At 41.1% G+C, this 17833-nt stretch overlaps 1 protein-coding gene across 3 annotated transcripts in view; it reads left to right on the top strand.

The window, feature by feature from the left end:
- Positions 1 to 17833, top strand: part of LOC124795369 (kinesin-like protein KIN-5B) — a 143300-nt gene that overhangs the window by 92503 nt on the left and 32964 nt on the right. For all 3 annotated transcript variants that reach the window (XM_047259372.1, XM_047259374.1, XM_047259373.1), the window contains exons 9-10: positions 9965 to 10153; positions 13411 to 13590. In XM_047259372.1, the coding sequence (XP_047115328.1) occupies positions 9965 to 10153; positions 13411 to 13590 (369 nt within the window). The remainder of the gene's footprint in view (positions 1 to 9964; positions 10154 to 13410; positions 13591 to 17833) is intronic.

Genomic DNA, 17833 nt, shown 5'->3' with positions numbered 1-17833 from the left:
GTCATTCTTGTGCTTGCCTTTACTGCAGAGTAGAACCTCATGAAGTTCATATGTGATGGACCCGTATTGTCATGGTACATAAAGCACAATGTCAGTACATATACATAACATAAAATACTGCAATTTGTTTTGATAAATGTGTATGTACAATAAATACATACAGCTGAATGATCGTGTGTTAATTTGGTTTTGGTCATGAAATACTAGACAGCGTCTACGTTTCACTCCTCCTAGCTCCTGTCATGTTTTAGCCATTTTTATAATATTGTGGCTCAAAAGAAGAAATTAATGCTTTTAAGCTGGTAATATTAAACTCGTTATTGAACTAGTGTGTGTAGTGTATCTGTTTGTATATGAAGGACAATATCAATTTCCATAGTGGTGTTGACTACTCCCACAACACACGTAATTTCATACATGTAGACAACTTATTCTCATGGTGTAGAAGCAGCAGCCGACTCTGACAGTTGCCTGTAAAATGCTTGAAATGTAAGAGAAAGAAAACTTCTGTAGGTTCTTCTTGAATTGGGATACTGCCATTTGCATTTGGTCATTCGAGTATTGTCTGCAAGTGAAATGAGTTTATTTTAGCAGAGAAAACTTTGTCTATGTTTTTGACTGCTATTGAAGCAGGTTCTACAGCAAACATCGAGCACCAAATGTTCGAAGTCCTATACGAGCTTGTCGTATATTACAGTTCATCACAGAATCTTTTGATCTAAAATAAATACTTGAAATTACCTTTTAAGTGCGCCAGACTGTATTATGGCTGTCATTAAACTCCACATTAACGTTACATAGCACTTGTTAATCTCAAAAAACACAAATTATACAATATGGTGGCAAACAATGACTGTTTCATTGCACACACTTCCTACGCGTCCTCTCGTTATCCTGTCTTGCAACAAAGCCCAGTCAGATACCAATTTTTTTACATTACTTCGCTTGCCATGGGGCAACGCTAAGTCAAGGAATAAATATTTAACTCGGGCAGGTGGAACGAGCTGCCTTGCATTATACAGGGTGAGTCAGTAGGAAAGGTACATACTTTGAGAGGTGATAGTATTAGTGAATCTGGACAAAAAGCTTCATATGGATGTATGCCCTATTCCAAATGGTTTCAGAGATAGAACACGCATAATATCACTTTTGTACATTTTTCTTGAATAACTCGAAAACCGTACCCTCCAGCGAAAATGTGTTACTGCACAAAATTAAACTATATTAAATTTTCTACAAAAAAGGCCGTATTCATTTTTTTCTCTAGATCTAATGGTTTGTGTGAAGAGAGCACAAGAATGTTGGAAAAACTCGCTCGATGCGCACGCGCTGTGGCTTACGTAGTTTTTGTAGGTCAGTTTGAGGTAGCAGGTTGAGACGAACAGTTTGATATGGGACACTTGTGGTCTATCAAGTCGGGAAACTACCTCAAATTGGTGGATTTTTGTGGTTTCTTCAAGGAATCAAGACTGCAGTGCTCCTTGGCAGGCCAGAGGCCATGGTTGATGAGTTTCAGGAACTGCAACTGTCTCACATCAAGTACATTGTAGAGTTTGGCATTTTGTAGACATTTTATTTATTCTAGTAAATTTTGGCACTTGGACCATAATTTATACATTAGAAAGTATCGACGATAAGAAGATAACTGTGTGTCAGTCACTGGCAGCTTGTACACCATGTACTGATATGTCTGAAAAGAAAAATCCCACAAAAACTGTAAAAATAATAGATATAACACAGTGACTAATAACTGACAATAACGAACATAGTAGAACAACATTTTATTGGTGGTCACATATAGTGTTGGTTTGCACAGCTCTTCCCTGCCTTATACACTTCCTTCAAGAGGCCTACTTTTTTCTGATGTTATTTCTGAAATCAGTGAAGGTATTTTAAATCTGTTTTCAGACTCCAAGGAAACGCATATTTTTGTCACAAATGCATTTAGTTTTATTGAAATAAAATAACAGTGGCCTTAATGGAACACACATACCGTTTCCCTTGCTTTCTCCATCTAAAAACAGTTAATTACAAAAGATGTTGAGGTTAATACTTAATATTTTTGCTCACATGGGGGTGAAATCTACTACGTGACCCCAGCCTTAGCAACGTCTTTTCCTTTCTGTGCTGCATGTCTATCCTCTTGCTATTCTTTTTCCCCTCCCTTGAGGAACATGTCTGGGGTGTTTTTTGAATGTTCCGCACTGTCTGTAGCTGACATAAGAACTGTCACACCTCTGTTTTTCATTCCTGTCTCCATTCACCTTCTCCTATCTTTCCTCCTCTTTGGTGTTTGAGGCTCCTCTTTTTCTTCCTCCCTGTGTGCTCCTGAAGGCTGGTCCAAGTGTCTGACATGTAACAGGTGACTGGATAATACATAATTCCCAGCCACAGGTTGACAGTACAGGCCAGGCCCAGAGAGGGGTGATTGCCTGAGCTGCTTCCTCTCCAAGTTGCTGATTGGTTACTCTGTCAGGTGTTCGGGAGGTGTAACCTGAGGTGTTAAATGTGATACAAGGGGGTCCATCCCATTGTCAAGGGGCCTCCAGTTGGAAGGAGTGCGCCATCAGAGATGCTGGCAATCATTGGAGATTTTCTCGTAATGAGCCAATCGTCTTCACAATCAGCTGTTTACAAAACGTAAACAGAATGAGGCTAACGATTCAAAGACCCTCCCAGCTGCATCACGGTTCCTCGTGGTTTCACATACTGAAGACAGTCAGTCCTTGTCAACGGTAAATCTGTTTATTATTCAGAAAGGTGTTGATGCAGTTGTCGGCCCTGTGAAATCCTGCTCTTGTTTATGGAATGGCACCTTGCTTTTGGAATCTACTTCTGATTCTCAAGTACAGCAACTGCTTGCCACTTCACTTGTCTATAGCTATCCTGTTCGTGTCAAGACCCACAGAACTCTGAATTCTTCCCGTGGGAGCTGCTCGATGGTCTGACTGAGGCCGAAATCCAAACATACCCCTCTGATCAGGGTGTCATTGCCGTCCATTGGGTGATGAGAAAGGTAGGTGCCTTCGTAGTGCCCACACACTCTCCTTTTTCTCTCTTCTGATAGAGAGGTGCTTCCTTCCTAGATCAAAGCAGGCTGTGAGGTTCTCACCGTCCGACTGTACATTCTGAACATGTGCTGCTACAAATTTCATCGTTTAAACCACACTCAAATGTCTTGTCGACACCCGGCCAAATGTGTAACCTGTGGTAGGGGTATACTTGTCCGCCTCCTTCCTCCTGTATCAACTGTAATGGCGACCGTGCCGCCACCTCTTGAGATTGTCCTGTGTATCTCGATGAGTGGGAAGTCCAGGTGATCCAGGTAAAGGAAAAATTTCCTTACTCGCTCATTCGCAAGGTATTGGCTAGTCGCAAACCCTGCATTCTACCATCTGGCACTTGTAGTACTGTTCTTGTTACATCTCGCTCCGTGATGGTCAAGGCCACACAGACACGCGACCTCAAATTCAGCTCTAAGGTTGGGAAATCGCCCAGTGGTGTGGTAGCATAACAGTCACCACATCCAGCTGTGCAACAAGCCATCACTCTCTCGCCTCACGGGGCAAAGTCACTACCTACACAACCGGTAGGCTGGAAAGGACTGAAGGAATAATCCCATGAAGACTTCCTATGTCCCTCCAGCCAACCAACACCGGAGTCCTCCTCCACTAATCTGAAAGGCTCGAAGAAGTCTAACAAAGGCAAACAGTCTTCTCCTTCGCTGACTTGAAAATCCTCTTTGACAGTGTCGCCACATGATACCTTCACCTGGCCGGCCTTTGTGTTGCTGGTACACACCACCAACCATTTTTCTGTATTGGACTCTGCTGCCCTACAGCAGAAGGAGGCTTGACACTTCTGTGGACCTCATGGAGCAGGATCCTCGTGTCTCTGTTGCCTGTAGCAGCGAGTCTTTGCAGACTGTCACTCGGCAACTGCCGAGATGACAAACCTTCATTTTTTCCTCGTAATGAGTCTCCTCCAACAGAACATTCGCGGCCTTCGATCCAACAAAGAGGATTAATGGCGTCTTTTAGAATTGCAGTGTCCACTTGTACTCTGCCTTCAGGAGACAAAATTGCATCCTTACTACCACTTTCAGCTTTTGCATTTCTTCCTGGTCCATTTTGACCTTCCGCCCGAGATTGGCATTCCATCACATGGGGAGTCATGCTGCTCAAACGGGATGATGTAAATAGTCAACCCATCTCCCTGATACCTGTCTTCAAGCTGTTGCAGCTCGCCTTTTCCTTCCTCATTTGACCTTTTCCCTTTGTACCATTTACATCCCTCCATTATTCGATGTCGCCAGAACTACCTTCCTCCAGCTTACTGGGCAGCTACCTCAACCATTTCTGCTGCTCGGTGACTTTAATGCTCATCATCCCATTTGGGGTTCTCCCAGAACCTGTTGGAGAGGTGCCCTCGTGGCTGACTTTTTTTAATCAACTTAACCTTTCCTGCCTTAACATAGGAGCACCCACATTCCTTTCAGACTCCTTGCACACCTATTCCCATTTGGACCTATCCTTATGCACTGCACATCTTGCCCATTGTCTTACATGGTCCATTCTTCCTGACACTTACTCGAGCGACCATTTCCCATGTGCTATCCATTTGCTGACTTTACCCCACCTCCATGCACACCCAAATGGCAGCTTATTAAGGCTGAGTGGAGGCTTTACTTCTCCCTGGCGAACTTAGGCGAACATGATTTCCCCAGTTGTGATGGCCAGGTAGAATACCGTACAAATGTTATCCTTACCGCTGCCGAACGTTCCATTCCTTGCTCTTCCTCTTTATCACGCCGTGTCCCTGTCCCTTGGTGGACTGAGGAGTGCACGATGCAATTCGTGCGCAGAGAGGTGCTCTCTGCATTTTTACTGTCATCCTACAATGGCAAAATGCATTCATTATAAACAGATGCGTGAACAGTGTAGTCACGTTCTTCGGGATTACAAAAACGGTAGCTGGATTTCATTCACTAGTTCTTTTAACAGTTTCTCCCCCTCCTCCTCTCCCAACGACTCTCTGGGACCAAGATCCATTCCCCAATTTCCGGCCTGATAGTAGCAGACAGTGTCATCGTTGACCCTATAGCTGTCTCCCAACACCTTGGGCTGCCATTTTGCGGAAATATTGAGATCCTTCCACTATCACCCTGCTTTCCTCCATTGCAAACGAGTGGAGGTGGCTCAGGCGATACCTTTCTCTTCTCAGAATCTGAGTGCTACATTGGTGCCTTCACTATGAGGGTGCTAGATCATGCTCTCACTTCATCCTGATCCTCCGCCCAGGGCCAGACACTGTTCGCATTCAGATGTTGCACTTTTCTCTTGTGGGCAAGCACTTTCTGCTTAATGTGTTCCATCACATCTGGGCAGAGGGCACGTTTCCAGATGCTGGCACGAAGCCATTGTCATACCCTTATCTAAGCCTGGTAAGGACAAACACCTTCCTTCTAGCAACCATATCTCTCTCACCAGCTGTGTTTGGAAGATGATGGAACGTATGACTTATGCCCGACTGGTATGGTGGCTCAAATCTTGTAGTTTACTAACCACTTCACAGTGTGGATTTAGAGTGCGCTGTTTTGCAGTTGACCATCTCGTGACTTTGTCCACCCATGGCATGAATGGTTTTCTACGGAAATCCCAGACTGTGTCCGTGATTTTTGATTTGGAGAAAGCATAAGACACCTGCTGAGGAACTGGTACCTTCCACACACTCTACCCATGGAGCTACTGTGGATGCCTGCCCTGTTCCCTTTAGGAATTTTAAAGGACAGAGTTTTCAAAGTATGTATGGGTTCTGCCTTGTTGGACACCTTTATCCAAGAAAACGTTGTGCCTCGCAGTTCTGTCCTGATAGTCATCCTCTTGGATATCGCCATTAACCCTAAAATGGCCTGCCTCCCATTGGGCATCTCCGGATCCCATTTCATTGATGATTTTGTCATTTATTGTAGTTCTTCACGGGCTTATTGCATTGAGCAGCATCTTCAGTGATGTCTCAAGGTTCTTCACTCATCGAACATTGATAATGGCTTTCGTTTTTCTACTGACTAAACCAGCGCAATTTGTTTCTCCCATCATTCATGCATCTTGGGCCTGTTGCTCTTCCATTCATTGAAACTACAAAATTCCTGGGGCTCCTGCTCAATAGGAAACACTCTTGGTCCTCACATATGTCTTACCTGGCAGCCCACCGTAAGCGGTCCCTCAATGTCCCCCATGTCCTCAATGGTACTTAATGGGGTGCAGATCAAACCACCCTCCTCTGTTTGTACTGGTCCCTTGTCCGTTTGAAAATAGACTATATGTGCTTTGTTTACGCATCTGCACGTCCATTCCTCTTACCTCTTAGCCGTCTCTCTAGTATCCACCACCGTGGCCTACATTTGGCCACTGGTGTCTTTTTACACTAGCCCCGTTGAGAGTCTGTATGCAGAAGCTGCTGAACTACTGCTGTCATATCACCGTGACTTTCTCACCAGCAGGGATGTATGCTGTTTGTCTGCCATGTGTGGCCACCCATCCTATGCAGCCTCTTTTGATGACTCCTTTGATCACCGGTATGGGGTGCATCCCTCTTCTCTCTGTTACCTCCTGGGGTTTGCTTCCAGCTCTTGCTCCAGCATATTAAATTCATGCTCCTTGTGACTTTCCCGGAGTGTGGGAACCCTTCACCGCCTTGGCTTCATGTGGCGGCCCGTGTTCACCTTGGCCTTCATTTGCTACCTAAGGACACTACACCAGCCTCTTTCTATCGCCTTCAGTTTCACGACCTTCGCGTGGAATTTCGTGATAGTACCTTTGTGTACTCTGATGGCTCTTGGACTGACCTTGGTGTCAGGTGTGCCTTCTTCGTTGGCTCCGACATTTTTCAGTTTTGGCTTCCAGTACTGCTCAGTATTTATAGCAGAGCTCTTCAAGCTGTGTCAGGTGACAGAGTACACCCGGCGACACAGGCTTTTCCATTGTGTCATCTGCTCACTGTCTCTCTCTCAGCACCCTTCAAAGTCTCTGTGCATTGTGCACCGTCCATCACTTAGTGCAGCGGGTCCAGGAAAGCTTTCACTTACTCACCCTTGATGGAACCAATGTGATATTTATGTTGGTTCCTGGTCATGTCAGTCTGACAGGAAACAAGGCTACTGATGCTGCTGCCCAGGCTGCAGTCCTTGTACTTCAGCCCGTTAGTTCTTACAGTCCCTCTGATGGTCTCTGTGTTGCCGTCTGTCAGGAAGTAGTGTCGCTTTGGCATCACCACTGGTCCTCCCATCATGGGAATAAGCTCTGGGTTATTAAGCCTCTTCCAGCAGCTTGACAACCTCCTCTCGGCCCTCCCACCGTGAGGAGGTCATTTTAACTAGGTTGCGTATTAGGCACTGCATTTTTAGCCATCACCATGTAAGTGGTACTCTTCCATCACTTCGTGCACATTGCGCCCAACTATTAACTGTCAACCATTTCCTGATGAAATGCCCCCTATTTTTTACATCCCCATTTGGGTTTGCCGTCTGAGTTATTGGCCATCCTAGTGAATAAACCTGGGCTGTCGACCATGTTTTATGTTTTATCAGTCGTAACATGGTGAAGGCTATTTAATTTTTAGTTCTAGACCTCCATTTCTGTACTAGATATTTTATAGACCTTTCTCCACATCCCTGTTTTTAGCTGTCTTCTCTTCCATCATTGGGCATTGACTTGTAGCCATTTTTAATTCCTCTCTTTGTCTTCGTGTTTCACAGTTTTGAATGGGTGTGTATGACCCTAGTCGCTTTTCCGCTATAAAACAAAATGGGGATGAGATACAGAAGTTGTTACATTTTTTGTCAACTTATGTCTTCACTTAGCCTTGAGGTATCAAAATTTGTCGGTGAAAAATGGTAAAACTTGTCTGGAATACCGGAAAATATCAGGGAATTTCACTTGGGGATAGTCGTGGCAACCCTCAAAATAATGTGTGTATGTTGCAGAAACGGTCTGTAAAATTTAAACTTTTTTCTCGCATTGTAATCAGGTAAAGGTGGATAATGAAGATTCTGTAAGGGAAACAAGAAAAAGTTAATGACAGCTTTATGTGAGCCCTAACCCTTAAGTTAGGGAAATAATAAAATTTAAATTTGTAGTAATATAAATATCCGTGTAGCATGCCCAGAGTAAAAACAATTAAAGACCTGTCAAGTTCATCGTTGTTCCATGTATTGTTGTTTAGCCATTTGAAGCAACATTTGTTAGAGCTTTATTTTTAAAAAAGTATGAGATCTGTCTAGAAAGAAAAAACACTCTCTAACATTTTTCTGTTGAAAAGTTTGATAGTAGGCATTATGTTAAACAAGAATTAAGGTGACATCTTGGATATTCGGGAATCCAGCTGGATATTCGCATCGTTCTTGCACGATATGTCAACAGCATGCCTCGCTGTCTTCTTCAGGTGCTAGAATTACAAAAATTAAGGTGATGAAACTTGTAATTTTGGTGGGAAAGAAATTCTAAAATATTCATAAAAGTATTCAGAAATGACTTGCACTATGATTTGTAAATATTTGTAAGCATAATTCCACCTTCTTTCTTTCTTTCTTTCTTTCTTTCCTTCTTTCTTTCCTTCCTTCCTTTTTATATATTCCCTTCAGCTCTTCAGTGACACCAAACTGAATAAAACTTATTCATAAATAAAAATGTTACTAAGGTTGCAAACTTATAAGTCACATTTTCTATCAATGCCAGTTTTTGAAAATGACACAAATTTCTAAATTGCCTCCTAACAGTAGTTTGAATCAAAACAGTCTGGAAGTGTTATTAACACTCTTTCATTATGTAATTTCTTACACCAAATTTTCACAAACATCTTAGATGTGAGGGCAATGGCTACTGGATAAATTTCACTTAAAATAGACCATAAATGATTTACTACTTGCATTTTCACTTTTCAATTTTTTATGGTCAGCGGTTGCCTACAGTATCAAAATTTGATGAGCATATTTAAAACCGTAATTATACAAGAAGTTAGATCTGTGCATACCATAAAAATCTGTGGCCAACTCACACTCCCTTTATCTGTTATCATTTCAAGCAATATGGCAACAGAATGCAAGTAGCAAAATTTTCCAGCAGTAATTTTAAGAGTGTAATAAGTTGAAGTGCACTTCACCTTAAATTTATGCGTAGTGGACATCCAAAGAAGCTTAAACATGGGATGCCTGTTAGTAGTGGTGCAGTTTTTATGATGATGTAGGCCATGATTGAATGGTACTCCACTAAATTTGTAGTTATTATCAAAGAAACATTTACGACAAAGTCTTGCGTTGAGTCACAAAATTTCATCCCTTTATACAAATAACTGTTCATAAGAATCCTGTCTTCCTGGATGGATGTTCCTGTCATGCAATTTGCTGCGTTCAAGGTTGGTGTCTGAAAAGTGTGGATTAGCTCCAATGCTCATTCTGTTCTGCTCCACAGTATTCCTTGAACATTATCAAGTATTCCTGGATTGTTTTAAGACAGGATCTTGTGGAAATTTCATCTTATACCATTGAAATGCCAACACAATAAAGGATACAAAATTCTTCTGGAAACAATTACATTATATTTGTGCACTCATTCCGTGTAAAATCACAAGTGTAAGATAACCTAAAGGTGCCGTAATACTATTTTAATCTCCATTCTTGTTTGATTTCAGTAGTTAATTATGAATTTATAGCATGTAGAACATTTGCAAAATTGAAATTCAAGAATGTTATCTTTAATTCTTGGTAATCCAGTTCACTGTGTGCCCCAACATTTGTACCTAAACAAGGCTGTATATTGTGAAAATAATTCAACAAAAAAATTGGGATTGATTGTTCTGTTCCTGTAAACATGCCATATAGTGTATTACAATTAAAATTACCATAAGGACATTTACTCTTCACTTACTATTATACATAACTAAATGTCATATCTATATTAAATTGCAGGCTGTGAACCGGATTGAAATGTCTCAGAAGCAGTACAGAGCAAGAGAAGAAAGTTACGCGTCTGTACTCCAAACTGTTCAAAATCAGGAAAAAAAACACAGAGGAGAAATAGATTCAACAATGAAGTTAATAGAGGAAGCTGGTTTTTCTGAATTTTTAAAGGAGGAAATACTAGTAAATGACTTAATGGTAGGGAAACTGCAGTTTTCTACTAGCCATCTAACAAATTTATTTTTGGACATGTAGCACTGTTATATATTCTTTAAAACTGAACTAGTTTATTGATCACAGAAACTTTCCACTGTAACAACATAGATATATGATGACAGTGCAGTAGTAAAATCCTAGCAAGTGTTCTCCCCTCTCCTCCCCGCCCCTTATAAAAAAGCACATAGACTTTTTTCGATCAGATGTGTTGGTAATTTTTTTTTTTACAATTGTATTGACCAACTAGGATCATGTTGCCAACTTCAGTTCCTCTTCTTCCTTTGATGTTGTTGTTGTTTCCTATTTTTTCCAGTATTCCCTCATTTTTCTCCCCATGAAGTCTCATCCTTTCTTCTGTCCATGTTGTTTCCGATTTATTTCTTCTGCTTTGAAAGCCTTCCAAATTTAGTATTTTATTTTTAAAGTGGTTTCTTTCTGCTATTTCTGATCATTTGAAGTTGTTTCTTTCTAGATCTTTCCTTACTTCTGTAATCCATGCCATTGTAGATTTCTTCTTCCAGAAATATAGGTGTATTTGTTTTGTTAGTCTATTTCCGTCCGTTCGGTAGAGGTGTCCGAAAAACGTTAATATTCGTTTGGCCATTACTTCAGATATTTTCTCCATGTTTGCAGTTTTTATTGTACCCATTATTTTTCTAAAGGAATTTAAGGAGCTGGGGCCTGGATAAACTGAAAGAACCAGAGGTTATACAGAGTTTCAGGGAGAGTGAAAGGGAACAAATGACAGGAATGGGGGAAAGAAATACAGTAGAAGAAGAATGGGTAGCTTTGAGGGATGAAGTAGTGAAGGCAGCAGAGGATCAAGTAGGTAAAAAGATGAGGGCTAGTAGAAATCCTTGGATAACAGAAGAAATATTGAATTTAATTGATGAAAGGAGAAAATATAAAAATGCAGCAAATGAAGCAGGCAAAAAGGAATACAAACGTCTCAAAAATGAGATCGACAGGAAGTGCAAAATGGCTAAGCAGGGATGGCTAGAGGACAAATGTAAGGATGTAGAGGCTTATCTCACAAGGTGTAAGATAGATACTGCCTACAGGAAAATTAAAGAGACCTTCGGAGAAAAGAGAACCACTTGTATGAATATCAAGAGCTCAGATGGAAACCCAGTTCTAAGCAAAGAAGGGAAAGCACAAAGGTGGAACGAGTATATAGAGGGTCTATAGAAGGGCGATGTACTGGAGGACAATATTATGGAAATGGAAGAGGATGTAGATGAAGATGAAATGGGAGATAAGATACTGCGTGAAGAGTTTGACAGAGCACTGAAACACCTGAATCGAAACAAGGCTCCGGGAGTAGACAGCATTCCATTAGAACTACTGATGGCCTTGGGAGAACCAGTCCTGAGAAAACTTTACCATCTGGTGAGCAAGATGTATGAGACAGGTGAAATACCCTCAGACTTCAAGAAGAATATAATAATTCCAATCGCAAAGAAAGCAGGTGTTGACAGATGTGAAAGTTACCGAACTATCAGTTTAATAAGTCAGAGCTGCAAAATACTAGCACAAATTCTTTACAGACAAATGGAAAAACTGGTAGAAGCCGACCTTGGGGAAGATCAGTTTGGATTCCGTAGAAATATTGGAACACGTGAGGCAATACTGACCGTACGACTTATCTTAGAAGAAAGATTAAGGAAAGGCAAACCTACATTTCTAGCATTTGTAGACATAGAGAAAGCTTTCGACAATGTTGACTGGAATACTCTTTCAAATTCTAAAGGTGGCAGGGGTAAAATACAGGGAGCGAAAGGCTATTTACTATATGTACAGAAACCAGATGGCAAAGAGTCGAGGGGCATGAAAGGGAAGCAGTGGTTGGGAAGGGAGTGAGACAGGGTTGTAGCCTCTACCCGATGTTATTCGATCTGTATATTGAGCAAGCAGTAAAGGAAGCAAGAGAAAAATTTGGAGTAGGTATTAAAATCCATGGAGAAGAAAAAAATTTTTGAGGTTCGCCGATGACATTGTAATTCTGTCAGAGACAGCAAAGGGCTTGGAAGAGCAGTTGAACGGAATGGACAGTGTCTTGAAAGGAGGGTATAAGATGAACATCAACAAAAGCAAAACGAGGATAATGGAATGTAGTCGAATTAAATTGGGCGCATTGCTGAGGGAATTAGATTAGGAAATGAGACGCTTAACGTAGTAAAGGAGTTTAGCTATTTGGGGAGCAAAATAACTGATGATGGTCGAAGTAGAGAGGATATAAAATGTAGACTGGCAATGGCAAGGGAAGAATTTCTGAAGAAGAGAAATATGTTAACATCGAGTATAGATTTAAGTGTCAGGAAGTCGTTTCTGAAAGTATTTGTATGGAGTGTAGCCATGTATGGAAGTGAAACATGGACGATAAGTAGTATAGACAAGAAGAGCATAGAAGCTTTTGAAATGTGGTGCTACAGAAGAATGCTGAAGATTAGATGGGTAGATCACATAACTAATGAGGAGGTATTGAATAGAATTGGGGAGAAGAGGAGTTTGTGGCACAACTTGACAAAAAGAAGGGACTGGTTAGTAGGACATGTTCTGAGGCATCAAGGGATCACAAATTTAGCAATGGAGGGCAAAAATTGTAGAGGGGGACCAAGAGATGAATACACTAAGCAGATTCAGAAGGATGTAGGTTGCAGTAAGTATTGGGAGATGAGGAAGCTTGCACAGGAAAGGGTAGCATGGAGAGCTGCATCAAACCATTCTCAGGGCTGAAGACGACAACAACAACAACATTTTTCTAAAATCCTTCTTTCCAGTATCTCTAGTTTGTCCATCGTACAGTTCATTGTTAGGCATTCAGAGCCATGTAAACATTCTGGTCATACCACTGTGTTGTAGTGTTTTAGTTTAATTTTTCTAGATATACATTTCTTGTTGTAAATATTTTTGGTCAGACAATATGCCCTTTTCATTTTGTTAATTCTTACATCTAGTGCAGATTTTTCTAGTCCAATCTGTTGTATAGTTGGTGATAATTATTGCCTCAAGTTTTTCCTTCTGTTCGTTCCTCCTTCATTCATAAAAAAATAATAAAACCCAGTGAATCGGTTGATGTTTTTGTAGCATTAGTCTCTTCACCTTAGTAACTCCAACCATTAATTTTCCTTGGTAAGAATGTTGGGAAGAGGTTATACTTACAAAGCAGGTAGATGAGCACTTTACCATGTTGGAAAACTTGGTAGTGTTTTCTTATCACTCCTTTTTCTTTTTTTCAGATTGAAAGAGAGAATGCAGAGATAAAGTCACGGCATCTGAAGAAGTTAATCACTCTGCAGCAGAATGAAATGGAAGGACATTGTATAATGTTTAAGACTATCTGCTGCATGATGAAAGACTACTACCTCATGCTTAAAGGTTTTGGGAAAGAAACCAATGCAATGAAAGAAAGCTATCAGGTAGAATAATAATTACCACTGTCTGTAGAAAATGTGCATGTGTGTGTACACGTGGAGGGGGTGAGGTGTATGGTGAAAATCCATAAACCACTAAACTGTAAAAGAATATTTCCATTAAATTAGATCTTGAGTTATCATAATTAAAGCCTGGATTTCTATTCACAATAAAATAGTAAAGTAAGCAAGCAAATCAGCAGAACAATGGTAAAAAAGCTTCGAAATAAACAAAAGTGAATACACGCAGTTATGAAAGTTTCATAGCCCTCTCACCTTATTGAAGGCTGTTACAGTACACAAAGAGAGCCTCCAGAGATTTTCATGTGTAAAAACAAAACTCCTGCTTCTCAGTGAAGAACAGCTTGTGCAGTGAACACGTTCTTTAGATGCCACATGGCATGTCAGGTGCATGTGGAAAGTGCCAGAGCTCTTCTTTGGTGAATTCTTCTTCAGTATTTGCTTGGTCATCAGAAAGATACTTAAAAATTTGACATAGCTTCCCAAACACAAGTTTTTCAACCCCGCGAGTTTCTGACGACAGTGTTAATAAAATTTTGTCTATCAGAGAAGATGAATGTTCCAGGGAATTAGTTAAAGCTTCCAGCTGCTGTAAAACATCGGGTATTTTGGAGAAAATTATTATGGATGTACTGTGTCTATCCTTGTATGCCCATTTTAGTAAAACGTTTGTGGACTGTGGCAATACTGACTGCCCCTTCTGCATTTAGGGTATTTAAAACATTTTTCACTGCACTGAAATGATCGTCATACTATGATGTACCCTGTAACCACATTCCCCACCTAGTTAAAATTGACTGTGGAGATAAAGCCAAATTTGAACAGAGTTCACAGAATTTGTGAATTATAATTGGTGACTTGACAAACACTTTCTTCACACTAGAAACAAGATGATCCATGTTGTTATACTGAGTCTGACGGTTTTAACGACACGATGTAACCCATGAACAAGGCAGATGAGGTGAACTAATTTAGAGTAAAGACCTTTTAATCCAGTTCCTGCTTTAATGGTATATGGAGCAGAATCACTGAGAAATAACTGTCATACCATACCCCTTCTGGCCACAGGAAAGCTAACAATTTACTGAAAAATTTGGTGAGAGTGGAGTGATTTACTCAACACAGTATTTGTATATACAGAAGAAATTATCTGCTCTCTGATTTCATTGGACCAGGTGCAGCATTACACAGGCACTGCCCTGATGCATCGGGGCTTTCATCAGTAGATATCTGTGTGTTTTCATGCTTCATTCTATTGCAAATACAGGGTTTACACAAAGTCTGGAAACACTTTCAGTTATTTAAGAACCAAACATTGTACAGATATCGTATATATGTCATTTTGAAGAGAAACCCTGAAAGTTCTTTTTCATGTATACTGCCACAGCATAGTTCGGTAATTTGCTGATAGTCGGCGCTAGTCGCAAATATGGCGAGTTCAGGTGCGGAGTGAGCTTTCTGTGTGTTGGAGTTTGACAAAAGCAAGTGTGCTACAGCTGTTCAATGGATGTTTAGAGGCAAGTACCGTAAGAAGCCACCAACAAGGAAGGCCATTTACCATTGACACAACAAATTCGTTAAGACTGGTTGCTTGTGCCTGTCAAAGAGAAGCAGATGTCAAAGTGTGAACGAAGTGAATGTGGAGCGCATATGAGAGACATTCATAAGGAGTACAAAGAAATCAGTGTGTCATGCAGCCCGTGAACTCAAAATGGCTCCAATGACAGTGTGGAAAGTCCTGCAGTCGTGAAGTTCGTGGGTACCTGGACACGGAGCTGCGGCATCAATGGATCGGCCGTGCTACAAAAGGGAACAGCTGTTTCATGAAATGGCCTCCCCAATCACCAGATCTCACTCCGTGTGACATTTTTCTGTGAGGACACATTTAAGGTCTGGTGTATGCACCCCCTCTACCATGTGATGTAGCAGAGCTCTGGGAGAGAATACAGCAAGCCACTGCCACAGTCAACAATGCCATGCTGCGACGGGTATGCCAAGAATTAGATTACCATATTGACGTCTGCCGGGTCACTCATGGTTTGCATATTTAATGTTTGTAAAAAACAAGTTCATGGTTTCTCTTCAAAATGCAATATGTATGACGTCTGTACAATGTTTAGTTCTTGTGCAATAAATAATTGGAAGTGTTCCTGGAAGTTATGTACACCCTTTATTATAAATTACTTCTTGAAAAACTGTGCCATATATTTCTTGCACAATGTAGAGTCTTCTGGTATCATTTTGTTTATGTTATTTTTCTGACACTATATGAAGCTGCACATTATTCAGTGTCCACAACAGAATGTTGGAACCCACTAATGTCAAGCACAGGCCTTTAAAAAATGTCATTACAACTCGATTGTTTGCCAACACTGCTTTTACTCAGTTGCTGGTTTAAATCTGATTTATTCTTAAACCTCTCATTATGCCGTGTGATGTTAAAGTGCTGCACATTGTCATATTTTTTCTTCGCAGAAACACACTTTTTCACACACCAAACAAAATAATCCACTGCTGTCTTCACTGAAAATTTTTCTTTCAAATTTGTTAACGCATTCATGGAAGAAAGGCGTTTGAGACCCTTTTGTGGGTAGTGTTCCTTAATTAGAACAGTGAGCAATCTTGCACACTTAAACTAATGGACGTTACACAACAAATTGCAGCCTGGAACGTGGTAATTCACTGTCCATGTGTGGCTCACTCTGATGCAATAACTAACTGATGAAGTGGTAACTCATTTGCCCAATCGCAGCAAGTTTTTATCCTTGCAGTATTATTTCACGTCTTGGCTGTACCTTTGCATTGCTTTCTGTTGCAGTTGTCTGAAGTTAATTTTTATAAGGCAAAAAAAAAAAAAAATCACTGATTGATAAATGATGGCTAGGAGTGAAATATGTACTTGTACTTTTAAAATCTCAATTGTCAATAAAATGCACTGTTTTAATTTTAAAAAAATTGGCAAAGTGTGAGCAAGACTGACAGACTGGGGGTTCTGTTCAAACTCAATTATCTATATAGATAGTTCATCCATCCCGGAAATTGAGAATCTCAATGATTTTTGCTGATATCAATACTGGCAAGATATTGATCCCAGTAATTCAAAGACCATATCAAAATCTCGCAGAAAAGGAGAGGAGCAAAGACTGTGGGTGCTTCAGTTTAATGATGGCTGTGTCTTGCTGGAGTGAGAAAGAGAAGAGGTGTTACTGGGTGAAGAACAGTGGCTAATGAAGATTGAGGCGTTGGGGGGGGGGGGGGGGGTTTACAAAAAATGTAGGATATATTGCAGGGAGAGTTCCCACCTGCGCATTTCAGAAAGACTTATGTCTCTAGGAAGGATCCAGATGCCACAGGCTGTGAAGCAGTCATTGAAGTGAAGAATGTTGTGTTGGGTCATGTGCTCAGTATCTGGGTGGTCCAGCTGTTTCTTGGCTACAGTCTATTCACGCTGACACACAGCTTGTTGGTTGTCGTGCCCTCATAAAATACAGCACACTGGTTGCAGCTTAGCTTGTAGACCACAACTGCTTTCAGAGGTAGCCCTCCCTTTACTGGCATAGGTGATGCTTGTGACAGGACTGCAGTATGTGGTGGTGGTGGTGGTGGTGGGTGTATGGGACAGGTCTTGCATGTAGGTCTATTGAAGGGTTACGGGCTATGAGGCAAGGAGTTCGGAGCAGGGGTAGAGTAGGGAGGGATGGATGATGATATTGTGTAGATTTGGTAGGTGATGGAATACCACTGGGGGAGGGGTGGGAAGGAGACTTCATTTTAGGGCATGATGAGAGGTAGTCAAAACCCTGGTGGCGGATGTGATTCATTTGCTCCAGTTGTGGGTGATACTGAGTCACAAAGGAAATTCTCCTTTGTGGCTGGATGTTCAGTCTTTCAGAGGTGTTAGTGACTGTAGAAATAAGGGATGAGAGGTCTGTTTCTGTACAAAGTTGGGTCAGTGATTTCAATCTGTGAAGGCCTCAGTGAGACCCTTCATATGTTTAGAGAGGGACTGCTCGTCACTACAGATGCGATGGCCACGAGTGGCTAGGCTGTATGGTATTGAATGAGTGGCAGCTGTCGAAGTGGAGATGTTGCTGGTAATTGGTAGGTTTGATATGGATGGGGATACTGATCTAGCCATCTTTGAGTTAGAGGTCATCAATGAAGAAGGTGGCTTGTCGGGTTCAGGAGGACCAGATGAAGTGAATGGGGGAGAATGTGTTGAGGCCCT

Source organism: Schistocerca piceifrons, chromosome 4 (assembly GCF_021461385.2).
Source record: "Schistocerca piceifrons isolate TAMUIC-IGC-003096 chromosome 4, iqSchPice1.1, whole genome shotgun sequence".
Classification (NCBI taxonomy): domain Eukaryota; kingdom Metazoa; phylum Arthropoda; class Insecta; order Orthoptera; family Acrididae; genus Schistocerca; species Schistocerca piceifrons.
The sequence above is the reverse complement of the archived record's forward strand: the minus strand, read 5'-3'. Positions and strand labels throughout refer to the sequence as shown.